Source organism: Camelina sativa, chromosome 5 (assembly GCF_030686135.1).
Source record: "Camelina sativa cultivar CO46 ecotype springtype chromosome 5, ASM3068613v1".
Taxonomy (NCBI): domain Eukaryota; kingdom Viridiplantae; phylum Streptophyta; class Magnoliopsida; order Brassicales; family Brassicaceae; genus Camelina; species Camelina sativa.
The window spans coordinates 10,108,109-10,126,830 of NC_141884.1; the positions used below are offsets into that span (position 1 = coordinate 10,108,109).

Here is an 18,722-nt window from a genome sequence, read left to right on the forward strand (position 1 = left end):
TTTATATTTGAGCGTTGGAAAGTCTAATGAAAAAAAACATAATACCGGTGTCCTAAATGACCCTGACTCCATCTTTCATGTTCCAAATGTTTAAAGCAATGTTTTTTCTTTTACAAGATGAAATCTTCTATTTCTTTTCTTCTAATATGCCTTTGTATACTTTTCTCTATGAGCATCATCTTAAAATTCACTGTTTGAAAACTATATTGAATTGAATTGCTATAACTTCCTTCCATGTCTACTAGTTTAGTGATTTAAATATTTCACCACATTCAAATAAAACATCGAATAGACAAAACATTTTTTTGGTTTAATTAAAAATTAAATTACTAATCAAATACTGGAGTAAATCTTTTGAATTGTACACAGTATTGTACGGCCTAATTATATTCAACATCTACACCAATCATACATATGTACACAGAGATAGAGGACTAATCAATCTTACATCCATTTAAGGAAACAATCTAAAAGAAGATGAAAAAATTAATCAAACAATGCTGTATAAAAATCCTTAAGATGGTGTCGTTGCTGCCCCATCATCTTCCGAAGGAGAAGTAAGAGATGAAGAAGAAGAAGGAGACATCTCTTTGCCAGCAGGCATATCTTGAAGTGCCGTCAGAATTCGGCGGATGCTGACAGACCTCATAGGCCGGAAACTGTAAGCCCTTTTCAATGAATTCGATCTAGAGAAAACATTGGACGATTTCGAGAGGATGAGATACACCAAAGCTTGAACCAGAGCAAATAAGGCCACCTTCATTAACATCGTTCATAAGCCTCCATCCATTTGTTGTAATAGATAGAAATACTTATTAGAAGAGTTTTGATAAGACAAAACAGTTAATTATGGGTGGTCGTGGTTATTAAATTCGGGCTTTACTATGGGCTTCCAACTCAAAACCAATTGGCTATGAATGGAGAGGCCCATATCGTATATATACCACTTAAGATTCTACTCAACTTCCAATGTGGGATATTGTATCCCTAATACGCCCCCTCGAGATGATGGCTTCTTTAGGCATCAATCTCGGTATGTTCGGGCATGAATCGACGGGCCAACTATTGGACTAGGCCGATTGTGGATTGGGTTGAGTATATGCGGACCGGGCTCTGATACCATATTAAATTTAGGTTTTACTATAGGCTTCTAACTCAAAACCAATTGGCTATGAGTGGAGAGACCCATATCTTATATATACCACTTAAGATCCTACTCAACTTCCAGTGTGGGATATTGTATCCCTAATAGTGGTAACAAAAATGTTTTTTTTTTCCTTTCTTGGAGGTTGTGTCAAGATTTGAAGATGAGCTTTGAGATTGAAGATTTTAAGTTGATGCTGAAAGATTCATTGTATTTTAGAGATGGAGAGCGCCTTGCGTATTTGACCAGAGGTAGAGACGTGGAAGTAACGGACATGGACATAATACTGTTACTTAGACCTTATCCGGTTGAATGGAAGGACACGCCATATTTTTCTACAACCCATAACATGAAAAGTAATATTTTAAGTACGTGATCGATGATTGAACACCAACTCATGAATTGTGGACTAGCTAGAACCTTTGTCCCTCGGTTCGATCCTCAGTTTGGGTCGAGATGATATACTGTTCCTCACAAGGATAATTTTGACCAGTTTAGCACTTGCGCAACATAAAGATTACCCCAAATGAAGTAATGAACATATATAAAACTTTACATACCTCCCTGGCCATAGTTATTTTCGTGCATATATATACCAAAAACTTACTATAGTAATTATATTTTGCTCTCGTCATAACATCGTTATTTTATTACCATTAGACAAGAAATTAAAAGATTACATAAAATGGTATAATTGGCAAATAAACAAATATTATACTTCACTGGTGCAGATACAAAATCATATAGTAATCTTTGCTCTCGTCATAATATATGATAAAATACCATGGGAAGAGTGATTAAAAAATTACATAATCCTACTATATTTATTGAAAATTACACTTATAAAAATAACATTAAAAGTATAAAAATTTATATTGGAATGTCAATAGAAATAGTAAAAAATAAAATCATTAAGGATAATTAAGAGAATTTAACCAGAATAGATAAAAAATTAGTGTATTAAAAAAAAGATATTTAGAAATATTAATTTGGTTAAACAACTATAATTTCTACAGATATTATCCGATTTTATACAAATTTTTTCGCCAATAATTTCTGCAACAATACTGTGACACCCTGGTTTGTGAAGAGGTTTAAAAAAATTGATTTGGCCACCTATGTCACCAAATTGCACTTATCTTTTCGGTCAAATATCCTAAGAAACTCCATAATTAAGCGTGTTTATGTTGGAGTAGTCTCAGGATGGGTGACCTTCCGGGAAGTGACTGTCGGAATTGTGTGAGTGAGGACAAAACACAGGAAAAGATCATTTGGTGATTTGTAAGGATTGTAACAAATCTTTAAAACATTTTGGACGTAGCAAACTGGCTATCGGATATAAATAGACTCATGAGCCTAGTGAAAGGACGTGAGACCCATTAAGGAAGATGGGTCCATGGACTGGGATTGGACATGTGATCCACTAAAAGGTGGCGGTCGGAACATTCCAAGTGGTATCAGAGGCAAACCCAGACAAGTGTGGAGTTAAGTGGGCACACACCGTCGAGGGTGACGGTCTTGGTGTGCAACGAGAACGTTGGGATCTGTTAGTGAGGGTGAATTTTTACACCTCGGTTTCAGGGACATGCGGAGAGGTTTAAAGAATTGATTTGGCCACCTATGTCACTAAAGTGTACTTATCTTTTTAGTCAAAACTCCAGAATTAAGCATACTTGAGCTGGAGTAGTATCATGATGGGTGACCTTTCCAGAAGTGACTGTCGGAACTGTGCAAGTGAGGACAAAACACAAGGAAAGATCATATGGTGTTTTGTAAAGATGGTAACAAGTTTTTAAAATCTTTCGGAGTGATATAGAGATAGGCTCACATGCCTAGTGAGAGGACGTGAGGTCTATTTAAAAAGGTGGGCTCATGAACTGAGATTGGACATGGAACTCACTTATAGGTGGCGGTCGGGGCGTTACAAATAATCTCATTGTAAGTAGGTTAAATGAATTGATATTAATGAATAAGAAATTAACAAAAAATTTTATTTCAAATTTAATTCAAATAAAATGTCCAACTCACGGTTTAATCTGGATTAGTACCTAGTGTGGAATTATTGAACTGAAGGAAAAAAATCAATTAGCAAACATCGAATCCATATTATACTAGACCCAAAGCGGAAGTCACGAATACTACTACTAGCTAGACCAACCAAAAACGTTGTCGTTTTTTTCATCGAAGAGGAAACCAACGTTCTTGAAACTGAGATTGATGAGAAACCATGAAGAAGAGAAAGACAAACATGAAGGCCGCTCCCCATGGCGTTTCTCCGGCTCTATACAAAGTCTCTCTTTCATTCAGAGGTATAAACGACATCATCTTCCCTCCTACACCTCCATCGTCGGATAGAAAATGGATGGCCAAGAGCAAAAGCAGAGGAGATGCCATTCCTGATCTAAGCCTGACTTTTTTTTTGTTTTTCTTGATTTATGGCTGTTTGTGGTGTTTTCTTGTATGTTTTTGGTTGGGTTGTGGTTCCCATGAGTTTTTGGTGAGTTTCGGACGATTTGGAAGGGATGGAAAACGGTTCTTCGACTTTCGGCTTCGAGCAAAACGTGTCTGCGGAGTCGGTATCGATCGACACCAAGGGCCACTGTCGGTCGACACCAACCTTTTCATCAGGTGGCTGATACTTGTTTTCCAAATTTGTTTGTGTTTGTTTGTTGTTTGTTAAACGTCGGTTTCTCAGATGTTTGTGTGTATAGCCCAATAGATGGGAGGATTGCCTCACTAAGTATTTGTGATATACTTACGCATCTCAATTGTTGTTTTTGGTGTGTAGGTATGTGGCGTAGAATTATGCGATGAGGAAGAGGATGATCTAAGGTCTCGGTTATGTGTTGTCAGTCTTGGTTATTTTTATTACGGTTGGAACTTGGTTTAGTAGCATGGTAGGTTGTTGGTTAGAAAAATTAGGAATGTTATATTGTTGGTATGTTTCCGCTGTGCATATTGGTTGTTGTTGGTTTAATGATGATTTGTGGTTTGGTGGGTTTAATTAAGTATTCCGCTGTGCATATTGGTTGTTATTGGTTTAATGATTATTTGTGGTTTGGTGGGTTTAATTAAGTATTCCGCTGTGCATATTGGTTGTTGTTGGTTTAATGATGATTTGTGGTTTGGTGGGTTTAATCTATACTATTAAAAGGGATAAACACTTAGGGATAAAAAAAAAACAATAAAACCAATATACCATACAATGCCCTTACAAAATAAAAAAGAAAAGAACATGGACAAAAATATTTGAGGGCAAAGAGGTAAACATATTATAACCAAACTCGCGGATCTAAGTGTTTGGGGATACCCAATTCGGATCTTGGATATATAAAATGAGTATCCAAACAGTGTTTCTTACCAAACCTATAAGCAAATTCAAAAAATAATTAGAAAGAAAGAATATTTTAATTAATCAATACAATAAAAAAAGAAGTTGTTTCTCTCCAGAGTATGACACCTCAGCCTCAACTTTGAAGCATGTGTTGACACCTGAATAAAATTCTCTACCCTATCACATTATAACATTAATACACATCAGCTTTTTTTTCTTTTAAGTGGACAAAGCAAATCGAAAACGAGACCGCTTAATCAATTGATTGATTTCTTTTATTCGTCGCTGTAATACCGAAGTTCGAGACTCTAACTCATCGGTCATCTTCTAGCTCTTGATTGTTCTGTTTAGTCTGTGTCTTATGCATTATTTTTTTGTTTTGTTTTGGCTTGCTTTAGTCTGGACTAAACTATGATCCTTCTACTTTTCGTTTCCAGTTAACCAGTGCCGTGCTAAGACGAATTGTGGCTTAGGGCGGATAAGAAAAATGTGGCTTTTATTATTAGAAATATCAAAAAAAAAAAAAATTTAACGACAACAACGGTGAAGAAAAGAAAAAAAATTCTAAGCCACAATTTTTCTATCCTTTTTTCCTAAAAAATCATTCACCAAACTCACATAATCAAGCTCTCGAACCAATTCTCTCTCTATAGATATGATAGCCAAAGAATTTAATCTTTCTTGTGACATAGTTGATCGAAGGTAAGATTTTATCAACTTCAACTTTGAAAAACTTCTTTCTGCAGTGGCAACAGATACTGGAACCGTTAACAATATCTGATAAGCGATCCAAGAATTAGGATAACAACCTTCCATTGTTTTCAGAAAATCTAACACTTCGATAGGTCTCTTGTAGTCTTTTGGTAAAACCTCTTTTAGAACTTTCAGTTCGTAAAATAAATCATTCCCATCAACATCTGAATGATTGCCATGCTTTAGAGAAGCTTCAAGATTGGTACAAGATGCCAACAAGCTATCATCACTTGCCGTTTGCAGTTTCCTCAAATCAAACAAAAATCCAAATGTTTGTTCATACTTCTGAAATTGTTTAAATCTCTCCTCAAGAGAACATAGAGCTTGATCCATGACTTTGATGAAGTAATAAATTCTAAAGCTTTCTTCTGGTGATAAATTCACAGAACCATCAACATTCTCCGGATCTTCATCAAAATGTTTTTTTCTTGTTATGACACGTTTTGCTTTAGTGGGGAAAACAGCTTCAATCTCCATAGCTTCAGCCACTTTTCTAGCTTCAGATTTCGCTTCTTCAAAGCCTGTATCTCTATACTTTTGAAAATAAGAGACTAGTCCTTTTAGTTGAGCAATAGCAGAATCAATATCCATGTCTTCAGACTGTAAATTTTTGCTTACCGTGTTAACAACAACTAAAAGATTGTACCAAATAACCATAGACAACAAGAATTCATAACTTCCAATCCCATGTGTTTCACTTATGGCAAGAGACTCAGCATCACTTTGTGCTTCTGGATCAACACTAGTTTCTGCTATATAAATTAAGGCATCCCTTATTTTTGGAGCTTGAAATCTTACTGCCTTGACGCATGCAACATGACTCTCCCAACGAATTTGAGATAAAGCTTTAACTGTCAGCCCTCCCACCATATCTTCAAGTATTTTCCATCGCTTAGTTGAAGAAGAAAACAAACGATAAATACGCTGAATTATCCCAAAAAAAGATATCGCTTTTGTAGGTGTATAAAACGCACGTGGATTGACATCAAGAAATCTTTTTTGCACTCCTTTATGCTTTCCTTTCATATTTGATCCATTATCATATCCTTGTCCTCTGAAATCATCTATATTTTAATCAAGAGCAACTAACACATCCTGTATCTCATGAAAAAGCCCTTCTCCTGATGTGTCATCTACTTTCAAAAAAGTCAGAAAAAATTCTTCTACCTTGGTTGAATTTGCTGAAATATCAACACATCGAATGATGAGAGTCATTTGTTCATGGTGACTAACATCTGGAGTACAATCAAGAATAACTGAGAAGTATTTTGCCAATTTAATCTTCTTGATGATCATACCTTTGATCTCATCACCTAACATTGATATCACCTCATTTTGAATCTTGTTACTGAGATAATGATAACGAGATTCACCATCTTTATAACGCCGAAGATGTTCTCTCATAACCGGATCCCAATCAGCAATCATCTCAATAAAACTTAAAAAGTTTCCACTGCCGTCTTCTCCTATCTTTTCGTTACTTCCACGAAAAGCTAAATTTTGTTTAGCAAGAGTTTTTACTAATGAAAAGATTCTCAGCAACACATCTTTCCAATGACCCATCTCTTTATGAATCTCATCTTGCATATGTTTATCAACAGTTTGCTTTTTCTGAAACCTCAAATCTAGCTCCACCCACTGACTCATACACGACACATGACCATGACTAGTTTCATGCGTTTTAAGTCTTTCCGAAATGTGTTTCCAATTCTTTAATCCTGTAGAGGCCAATTGAGTAGGAAAGCTTTCTTTACTGAATAACTTGCAACAAAAACAAAAAACTTTGTTTAATGTTTTTGAATACACAAGCCAACGCCTATCTTGTTTTTCTCCGTTACTGAGCTCTCTTGTATAATATGAATGAGAAAAATGTCTACCCCCAATCTCTTCTCTAGGAAAGTGGTAGTGAATTTCCTGTCTTGGTCCAGGTCCTTTTTTAACCATAATATCTATCCATTGCTGATCAATTTTCCCCCAATTAGCTGGATCACAAATATCAGGAATTCCATGAGATTCCTTAAAATCACCTCCTGCATCTATGTTCTCATCCTCTTGTGCTTTCGTATCCACATTCTCATCTTGTTGCTCATTCAAATTCTCATCTTCTACCTCGTTCAAATTCTCACCATCTAGCTGATCAGCCACATTATCATCAGACCCACCATCAACAGAAGTATTAACATGCTCGTTTCCACCAGATTTATCACCACCAATTTTAGTTCTTTTCACAAACTTTAGCATAGAATTCTGTTGAGTCTTTATGAACTCATCCTCTTTTCTTTTCTTTATTGTTTTGTCCCATCCTGGGGTGTGTCTTCTTGTTGGTACCGGAGGCATCTTCTGAAATTTATAATAAAACATAGTTAGATGTCCAACGAAATCAGACTTGAGAAACAGAGTTGAAAACAGAAAAAAAAAATCAAACATACCTGCGAAAGACAACGCCAACAAGAACTAAAGAACACAAAAACTCTTATGAATAATGAAAGTACAGCAAAAAAAGTTTGTGAAACGAGTAGACGGCACGGTGAATAGGTTATCAATTGACAAGTGTTCACAATTCTTAAACCCTACAAATAGTTCTTTTTATTCTTAATTATCTTCCATTAGTATTATTATTATATTAATTTAGAGTATAAAACAAGTGTAAAAATTTCCTTATATATTAGATTTATAAATATTGTTATGGGCTTCTAAAAAAAACCCACTTTTACATAGACATTTATCTTATGAATATAAATATACATAAAGCCTAAATAGGAAAAAAATGTGGCCTAACAAATTTTTAAATTTTGGTGGCTGAGGGCAATTGCCCTTTCCTCTTGCCTATAAGCACGGCACTGCAGTTAACATAATTCTATTCTTTTATGTCTCTCAATTTTGAGGATTAAGAAAAATTTCTAGGCTGTGAATTTGAGATGGTTTTTTTTTTTTTATTATAAGCTATGTGTTTGAAACTTAAATTTGAAGGAGATCCGAGGTAATATATAAATTTTAGTCAACACCACCAGAATCTGTAAATTTTGACTAAAAAGTAATATGAATACTTTGAGTTGTTACACATATATGATCATGGTTAGGGACTCCGGTGATCCCGCACCTAATATAGTTAAACACATACATGGTTTAACTCCTCCACTGAAAGATGCTTGAAAGAGAAGATTTCGTATGTAATGTGCATTTACTATTATCAATCCGTCAACTAAGCTTCCCAATTAGACATATGATCATGTTTTTCCCAGTTATTCTTGGATGCATGATTTTGGCTCATTAGTTTTTGTTTTTTTTCTGCTTGGAGGACGATTTGGGGGTTAGTTGTTTATTGAAAGAGTGTGTTGTATTGTGATGAACGAGTGTTATAATGAGTTGTCTTTTTTTTTTGTTTATGCCTTCTCAAGAACTAGGTTCTCAACACCATGTTCTGTTTTTAATTTGTTTGTTAGGTAACAGAGATACGAAACAAGATTTAGTTAACTTGTAGTGAGCAGTGTGACAAATTTAGTTAACTTGAGTTTACATTGTGCAGTGTTCTGTTTATACTCATCTTGTCCCATTAATTTGTTTTTTAGACTAAGAAAAACCTTGCAAAGGAACCTTCATCTACGCTAGAGGATGGCTCTTCTTCTGAGTAGGACTATAGGAGGATGATTCTTCTTTGGATGAGGTAGGAATTGTGTCATAAACATCATTCTAATGTTAGAGCATTGCAAAACTTTTTTTTTTTCAAAATTGATTTGTTACTTATGTAGGAACTTGCCCCTGCAATCAGCAATTAAAACTCTTATATTCATTTCATGTTCTGATTTCAAAATTGTCCAAACGTATCAACGAATCATATGATGACAAAAGAAGAATTGACTCTATACCTACCTACTCATGCTGGGAAAAACAATCTTCAAAGCCTTATTATTTGATTGATCTAAGAAACAAATACAAAAGAATATGAAGACAATTATTTTTTTTGGTACATAGGAGGAGAAAGAGGAGGACAATTTTGGGATTCTCTGGAATGAGGAACCAGTAATCAAAATTGCATGTCTCGGTTTGTTGTTTGCGTCCAGATAATAATCTTGGTTGGTTAATTCATTTGGTATTTATTGGTTCGTTTGACAAAAGTCACAATAATGTTGTTTGTCCATGTGACTTACGATTGTTTAATTAAAATAAAAAAAAACGAAGGCTGTATCATAATTATTTTTGTTTAAATTTAGAATGTGTAAGTCTTACATTAGTGATTTTGCCAAAATATTTTAAAAACTAATATCGTCCTAATCCAAAGTCAAGAGAAAGGGAGTAGGCACATTACGTTTTTAATCTAATTTTTAAATTAATTTTATATTCATAAATTTATTCATACAATATGATTATGTGCATAAAACATAATCAACATCTTACCTTAATTTTTAATAGCTTTAATTACTAACAAATTAGCTTTAATTACTAATGTATATTATCATAAAATTTATAAAAAATCATGAATGATGTTTTTATTAAAATTTAATGAATCCAAAGAGGTTTAAAGAAACATATAGTTATAACTTAATTCTATTTTGATCCATATAGTATAACAAATATGTGTTCTAAAACTCACATATATTTATTACAAAAAATAATTAGTGATATGTGAGAGAATTTTATATTATTAAGCTATTATATATCTATACTATTAATTGGGGAGCACACTTAGGGATAAAAAAAAGACAAAAACATAATATATATCCATGTTGCCAAACAAACCCACTTACTTACATAATTAAAAAAAAAATTCCTAAACTAATGGTAACAGTTGATAGATATTACCAAAAATAACAATCCAATTTAATACTATAATTCAATAAAAAAATTAAAACAAATCATAATTTATTTTTGATTTTCAAAAACTTCCATAACTAAATGATACGAATTTGAAAAAAAAAAAATCATACTAACTAATTTATGGTTAGTATTAGATTGAAGCAAAAAAAAAAGTTGATTGTTACCAAAAAATTTCAAATAGTTATGATATTTGCCAAATATAATCTAAATAAAATATTTAGTACTTTCAAATATAGCATATTTTGCAAATAAACTTTGGATTTTAAATTCGTCATTATCTCAAAAATATTTTGTGATTTGAATGCAATGCATTATCTCAAAAATTCTAACCATCTAAATTCTACTATAAATATAGTAGTCGAATGAATATTCACTATTCATCAAACAATTCAACGATTTTCTTTACTATTAGTCTATTACTATAGCATTCTAAAAAAAAGTTTCTCTATAATTGTATTGTTCATTTTTTCTGTATAATTATTATATTTTTCATTTGTATTTATTTGTTAATAATGACTAATGTTGACTAATGTTTATGTGTAGTCATACAGACCACACCAGAGCATACCTGAATCGTCGTGGTCTCGAGTCCGAATTTTTATTTCTTCTTATACGATGATTCTTATGATCTAATAATAGTTGTTACGTTATGTGTACTCTCTCCCTCATATGTTTAAGTGTTATAAATTGATTTTTGATCTTTCAGATGAAAGATGATCTCTTCAGCCCAATTTCATTGAACCAATCTATTGATTATAATGTACAATACTTTTAATATTTAAAATATTAACGATTTGGTATTGATATATAAAAATATTAACGATTAGCTACATATTGAATAGAAGAAAAAAACATGGAAGGAATGAGGATCGACTTTGATTTCATCTTCACACAATTATTTTCTTGCTCTCATTATTTATAACTTTAATTTTGCGATTTGACTTTAATGTAATTCTTCTTTGTAGTTGTCAAGACACGAGCTGTACAAGCAATTGTGGTCATGGCAAGAACTAAGGGTATATATATCACACTATTTTATGGTTCATGTTTGGTTTTTAGTAATATATTCACTATTCTACGTAGACCAATTCTAATAAGTTTTTTTTTATTTGTCACAAATTCTAATAAAATTATGTTCCACAGATATCAAAGGAAATCATCGGTTTAATCACTTCAGCATAAGCAATATTAATCTTCAATAACATTACAATTTAGAGCTATCATCCATGGCTCATCGATCAAACATATAGCCAAAAGATGTACAATTTGATTTTGATCAAATCTTATATTTTACAATGGCGCAGGATAGTAAGAGTCATCGATTCATGGAGAATTCACGGGAAACTCGGTGGATCGATCGTGTTCCATTTCATGGAATGCTATTAATATACATCTTCAATTTTTTTTGTAGATGCTATTTATATATTTTAAAGATATTTAAATAATAATATAAAATATTGCATTAAAAATAATAATCTGTGATTTAAATTTTAATTAAGTTTCCAAAAAAAAAATTGATTAGAAAATTAGAAAATTTGATGTTAAAATCACATTGGAAATGTAAAGTGACCGTCTATGTGAAACAAGAAAAAAAACTCTAGAGAGAGTAATATTTAGTATTGAAATACTAAATTGATTAATCTTTAATACGATGAAAGAAAAAAAAAGATTAATATATAATCATTTCAAATACCCATCAAAATATGTAATTATTGAAACGGGAACATGAATATAACTGAGAATGATGTAAATAACTAATAATCAGAGATTTGTGTTCAGATACATATATATTATTCAAATCTTAAAATAATTTGTAACATATATACACATATAACATAATTATCAAAATTATATTAAATTTTTAAAAAGAGAATTTTATTTTATTTTTTCAACTTTTTAGTATTAATATTAAGTAAAACATTAACGACATATAATCTAAAAGAAAAAACAAAGAGTTCTTGACTTTTGAGATAACAGTACATAATCTAAAATTTTTGGTAGGTATATATTCCTTTTCTCAAATTTTCAGTAATTTGGATAATAGTTTGACTATAGGACATATAAGGATCCATTTGAGAATTTTGAGTATTTTTTTATAAATATTTGGAGAATTCTACATAATTATTTTATTTCTCTGAATAATTTCCATTGATTTAATAAAATTAAAATTTATAAACCGGGAATATGGGTATCTAAATCTATAATAATAAATATAGTCGAAAATGTAATTATTTAAAAGAGATTGTTATGAGATGAAAATTTTTTACGTATACAAGACAAGACGAGTATCCCGTCCCAAATATATACATCTAGGTTAAATACGTAAAATAAATGAAACATAAACCGAATCCAAATTTGACTTAAAACTCCTAAACAAACTGTTGGAAATATTTGGATTAGTTTAGAATAATATAAATGTAATATCGCTTACTAAATTATATCTTAACTTTTTTCTTATAAATAGCAATCATGCAGGTCTGAGTAGAGGTTTAATGAAAAATTTCCAATTTCAAAAAAATATTATGCAATTATAACCCCGCACGTACATACGGGTCCGAAACTAGATCCAAAATATTACTAAAACCCCGCATTTATATCAATATTTTTAAGTAATACGTTTACAAATGTACCTCCGCATGTATGTAAAATAGTCTAAACCTAATTGTAAACTTAGTTTTTTAAAAACTTAACTCCGCACGTATGTGCGGGTCCAATCCCTAGTTTAGCTTTACACAAGTAAACATTTATAAATATGAAATATATACAAATTATGAAATTAATAAATAGTTGACCAATACAAGAATTAAATAAATAATTAGGATAAGTATTTTATTGAATATTTAAGTTTAATTAACATATCACTATGGGAACTGATTTTGTGATTCTCTACTTTTTTGTGAGGTTGTTTTGATTTACTGTTGGACTTCCAACCCATGATCCCAATGAAAGCATGTAGAAAATGATTTTGAATCACTAATCGTCTAATCCTCTTGCTTTTTTAGAAGAAAGCATTTGTAACCAAGCATGATTTTAAACTAGATAAGATTAGTTTTTAAGTTTTTTTTTTGTTATGAATTGAATTCATATATAATAAAAAAAAAATATCCCGCAGCGTAACGCGGGTGTTAACCTAGTCATAATAAATTCTGTAATACTGATACAGTACCTGCCATATCTACCCGGAATCATGAGTCAGGTATAATGTTTCTAAATTATCTTGATCTTCAATGCTAAAATCTTTTCTGCTACATTTTGATTTTTAACAGAAACAAGAATATCTTACCTCTGCAATCAATCATTAATTTCAACCGAAAATGAGAGTGTAGATAAGGAAAACAGTTATTAATCTGTAATATATAAAAAATCTCGAGAATATATGTAATAGAAACTAAGCAAACATTCGCAACTATAATTTATATAGATAAGGAAAACCATAATGTCAATTTCATGAAAGGGAATCTATAATTACTTCGATTTTTATTGTTAAAACCTTCAAAGTATATAATTTTGCCGCTAATTACTGCACCTTACACTTATCTATGGCATATTCCCAATTTTTAATTACATTCCATATTTTAGATATTTATTTTAAACTTGCTCACCGAAAATTTCTCTACTAATTACTCATCTCTATCCCTATGGACTTCTAAACCCACTATAAAACCCTACCATTTGCATCTTAATTCTTAAGTGAATGGATGTGACGTAAAAAAATAAAAACAGATCTCTCAACCTATAATGAAGAAGCCTGAATTTTGTTTCTGTGACAAAAATGAAAATTGTCAAAATGTGAAGAATTTGCGTCTTATACATCTTTTTTTTTTTCAACGCGTATTATCTAGCAGTTCTAACAGTCAGATTTCTCAAGTATCGCAGTCAAATTTTATGTGGTTTTGTTTCTCTTGAATCTGCTTTTTGTAGGGTTTAATGAAACATAACAATCTTACCCCAAAGTAGAGGAGAACAATTCCACACTCTTTGAAGCCTTCATCAACTCTTCTCTGCATATACGTCAGAAAGTAAAAGTGGTGAGAAAAAATAGACTTTATATCTTATTTTAATGCACCTGATATTAAAGTAATGTATAATCTCTTTTCTTTTGTTTAACATTACAACATCTATGATGATACTATTTCGGCTAAGGATACTTTATATGGTGCACCACGGGACAACTGACTACTCCTATTTGATTATCAGCAAAACAGGCACCAAGAAAATATGTTGAGAAGACGTTTTGAAGGAGATTTTGCAAATGCAACATGTTCATAGTTTTTACATACACCACATTATTAACTTTTGACTAAAAGTTTGGGTATTACACTACCTTATCATCAAAGGCCTCATGATGGTAAGATCTCTATACCTGATTTGTTGTGAAGGCAATGATGCTCGCTGGGACTGAAATCTCTACCGTAACACTTGAATGGGCGATGGCGAAATTTACCGAGCAATCCAGTAGTATTGGAGAAGATTGGAGAAGGCGAGATTGGAGATCGATGAGGAGATTTAAAAATATCATTTGAGAGATGCAACATTGAAGTCTATTTTCATATCAAACTCTTATTCGCAAATAAAAATTCGATTTGATGAAAAGAATCGATAATTACTAAAAACAAATAACGATAAAATTCTCTTACCTATGCGATCAAATTGATTCATGTCCGATAAGTTGTTATCGGGTCTCCATGAGATAATTGCATCTGTCGTTCACGCCGAGATTTGTCTTTAATTGATATCGACCTTCATAATTTCGCTATCACTGATGAGTAATCAAAAGATTTCTGGCGAGAACTTTAGCCGTTGAGCGCCGATTCCGGTGAGAAATCCTCGCCGAGAGGAAATCGTGCGATGACTCTTGTGTTTACCACCGAATTGAACACATTGAAGCTCCAATTTAAAGGTAACAACTTAAGGCATTGAGATAAGCAACAGAAGAAACTTCCATCTTCAACAAAATATCGAAATCTCTTTGAAACGATTCTGCAAACCGAGTTGATAAGAAACCGATCCGGTAAAACCCATCTTTAAGAGACAAGAACCGACTCAGATCTAAGAAAAAAAACTCAAAGGACATAGGCTGAGAAGAACCACTGTAACGCGTATGATAAAGCGTCATCACTAACCATAGATCCGATGAGATTATTTGGCAAAAGCAAAACAAAGTACAAAAGTTATAAAATAAACCGGAAGGAACTAGACTCCACCGGTAAAGAAACAACAACCGGCAATTGGTATAAAGACGATCGACAACGAACAAAGATAAGAACCGGCCAAACCCCTTTTAACCATCTTTATCTATTCAAATATTAATCTATATTATTATTTCTTACAAAAAAAAACATAATAAACCATTTTTTTGGCATTTCATTATAACTTGTGACAAATTTACATTACATCGAAAATTATATATTAAACAAAATAGTCATATTTTCAATTTAGAAAATTATATATTAAAAAAATAGTCATATTTTCAATTTAGAAAATTTATTAGAAAAATTCAATTCAAATAAAATATAACTTATTAGATTTATTTTATAAATATATATCTTTTAGCAAAGCTGAGCTTAATAAAAATACAATTAAAACACACATAATTTATAGGTATTACTAATTAAACCAACATAAATTCAATAATAAATACTATTAATTTTCACAGAGAAACACGTAATTATAGTTCTTCCTAATTTAACCTCCATTTACACTGACATTCTTATAAAAAACCGTAAAAATGATAAATAAATACTACAAAATCATAAAATAAAATAAAAATAAAATTTATGGTATCAAATGGATTGTAAGAAAAAACTATATTTTCATCCAAAATTAAAATAGTATAAGTGTTATATAACATATGAAATAATACCAAAAAAATAATTTTTATTTTAATCCGTTGCAGACTAATCATAGTGGACGAGTTTGACCCGCTTGACAACTATATTTAGGTCATCCGGTTCAAGAAGTTCTAATGTGTTCTGGGTTGTTTTCTTAATCCAGTTTGATAGTTCATGAGTTTTATAGAAATTAATTTGTCTTATCACTAATCCGGTTCACACTCGATCTTGCTTCGTTATCTTGTCAATCTAAAGCGATTGTTATTTCCCACATATTAAAATTTGATGAAAGCAAACTAAATGCAAGTCCAAATCTCTTACATATTTTTTTATTTGTTAGACTAAAATATATAATCTCAAATGGGTATTAAAACCACAGTTATGAAATGGAAAAACATTTCATATATGGGACAAATGGATTTTATGTCCCGAAATAGTCATATCACCTTTCTATTACTATTTGTTTTTTTTTCATGTAATGTTCTGTACTTAACTGGTACGAATTCTGAATATGAATTTAATAATGTGTTTTAAAAATACATTTATAAACATATGTAATATAATGCAAACATGAAACAAATTCAACTTTTATAATTAACCCCGCACGTATGTGCGGGTCAGTCATTAGTTAAGTATTATGGGGCGCTTAATTATGATATGTATAAAAAAATGGGTCGGTTGTTTCATATATATATATATATATATATATGTGCTGTATTTTTTCTGGGAAAATGACACCAAAACCCACTTTGGTGTTGAGTTGTTTCACAAAAACCCACTTTACACACTCCCTATACTTTTACAAGTTTTTTGTAAGGATACACACACATTTTGGACAATTTTGCCCCTCTCCTCTTTCTTCCATTCTTTTCTCTCTTTTTTTTTTTTTTTTTTTTTTAACACTTTAAATGGTTATCATAAAACAAATTGTCTATTTATTTATATAAAATATGTTATGATTATATATTTTTTACATTTTAAGATACATATTGCTATATTTTTATGATTTTTTAGATTATACAGTATCCATTTGTCGTTGAACATTTGTTCAATGATAAGTGGATAATCAATTGCAGTATTGTTAATAGATAGTTACTTGTGTTTATTCATACAAAATATACATACATAAATTTGGTTAGATCATGAAGTGACCTTAGTGCAGTGGCAGGAAGTAAGTCCATTTGTAGAAGGCACCATCACACCCGGGATCGAGTCCCGGTTCCTACGTGAAAAGACCGACCTTTTTTTTTAATCATAAATAATAAATATATAATATAATATAATAATATACTACAACTAGTGGTCCCATACCCACTAGCCACCTAACCACAATCACAATCATCAGCGGAAAACATTACCAATATCCAATAAATATAAATAGCCAATATTAATTCCAATTATAAACTAATGATCCAAACAACATCCAAAGAACCAGCAATCCTAAACAACATTCTAGGACTCCACTCTAGCAACCTAACAGAAGTCAGACAACCAAACAAACCACTAGAACATCCTCCTCTTCATCGCCCTGATTCCACGGTCACACTTTGCCTTTACCTTCACCACAAACACATATTGCAATGAATGAGTATTTAATAAACACTCAGTAAGGCAATCCTCCCATCTACTGGGCTATACACACAAGCAATAGAGACATCTCTAACCATCAACCAACAATCATCAATCAACAATCAACAATCAACAAGCCAAACAACACATAAACAAGCAGATTAGAGAAATCTCCAGCTTAGATAAGCCATGGTCCTGCACTTACCTTAACAAGTGATTCACAAAACTAAATACAACCAAATGAGAGGCTTTCCAATATCCAAGAACAACCAAATTTGTTCCTACAACCAATCACAACAACAAACAAATATTGAAAACAAACTGCCAGAAAAACAGAAAAGAACAACCTCACAAGTGAAACCACGAAATCAAAACTAACCGTTAATTTTCTAATCCCTCCGGTGAAACGCAAGGTATATACGTCCAGAAGCTGTCCACAAAATTTCAGCACGATCAGATTACAGATGAAACCGAAATCGTCCCCGTAACATCCGCTGGTCTCAATCCGCGAATGAGAAGAAACGCCCCACGAAACTACCAATATCTTCTAGAATATTAACCCAAATTCACTTCTGTAAAAAGGCGAGTGTACGAAAATCTCTTAGCTACAAAACGATTTGACCAGTCGAATCCTCTTTCTCCCAAACCCTGACAGTTCTGTTTCTCTCTTAACACTAAGGAAAAAGCTTGATCTCCTTCTCTTTCTCCTTTACACTCAATAACCAAGAGTTATGTCTCTTTCTCTCCTTCTCTTAGATGAAAATGTCGAGAGGAGGCGTGAGTTGAGAAAGAGATTAGGGATTTTTGGTTTAATTAGATTAAACCAGAATTTAATTAAACCAAAATTAATTAAAATCCACTCTTTTGGTTTACTCAACATAACCCAAACTCTATTCCCGGAACACGGATGTTACAATTCTCCCCCACCAACATAGATTCGTCCTCGAATCTCGAACAACCATCAGTCAAGGACTCCCGTGCAACCGTCTCCACAGCCCGCACTCCTGCGACTGATCTACAGAAGGTCACCTCTAGGCGATAGACTCACGCTCCAGGCGTCATTTTCTCTTGACTTTTTGGACTTTCCTTTACTCATAGGCCTAAACCTTGAGTTTTTATTGGCTCCTCATCAGACCTAAGTCTGCATGCCAAATGTTGGCTCCTTATCGGGCCTAAACCCGTATGCCATAATATATATAAGGAAAAATCCAAACTCGTCTCTTGGGTCGTCACCCTACAGCGCGCCTCCGGATCGTCATCCGAAGTCGATATACCA

At 32.2% G+C, this 18,722-nt stretch overlaps 1 protein-coding gene, 1 long non-coding RNA gene and 1 pseudogene across 3 annotated transcripts; all 3 read right to left on the reverse strand.

The window, feature by feature from the left end:
• Positions 1-346: 346 nt before the first annotated feature.
• On the reverse strand, positions 347-790 carry LOC109132981 (uncharacterized; annotated as a pseudogene).
• Positions 791-5,041: 4,251 nt separating this feature from the next.
• On the reverse strand, positions 5,042-7,790 carry LOC147943504 (uncharacterized). Its single transcript, XM_087452794.1, has 2 exons — positions 6,346-7,790; positions 5,042-5,973 (listed from the first exon to the last, which is right to left on the reverse strand). Exons 1-2 carry the CDS (start codon positions 7,656-7,658, stop codon positions 5,043-5,045), a joined length of 2,244 nt encoding a protein of 747 aa, XP_087308920.1. The 5' UTR covers positions 7,659-7,790; the 3' UTR covers position 5,042.
• Positions 7,791-13,782: 5,992 nt separating this feature from the next.
• On the reverse strand, positions 13,783-15,221 carry LOC104786414 (uncharacterized). Of its 2 annotated transcripts, none has more exons than XR_015556631.1 (3): positions 14,684-15,221; positions 14,410-14,464; positions 13,783-14,047 (listed from the first exon to the last, which is right to left on the reverse strand). It is a non-coding gene; the product is annotated as an uncharacterized LOC104786414 (long non-coding RNA). The 2 variants fall into 2 exon arrangements; XR_767488.3 differs by having other exon boundaries at positions 14,410-14,587; positions 14,684-15,187.
• Between the last annotated feature and the right edge of the window lie 3,501 nt (positions 15,222-18,722).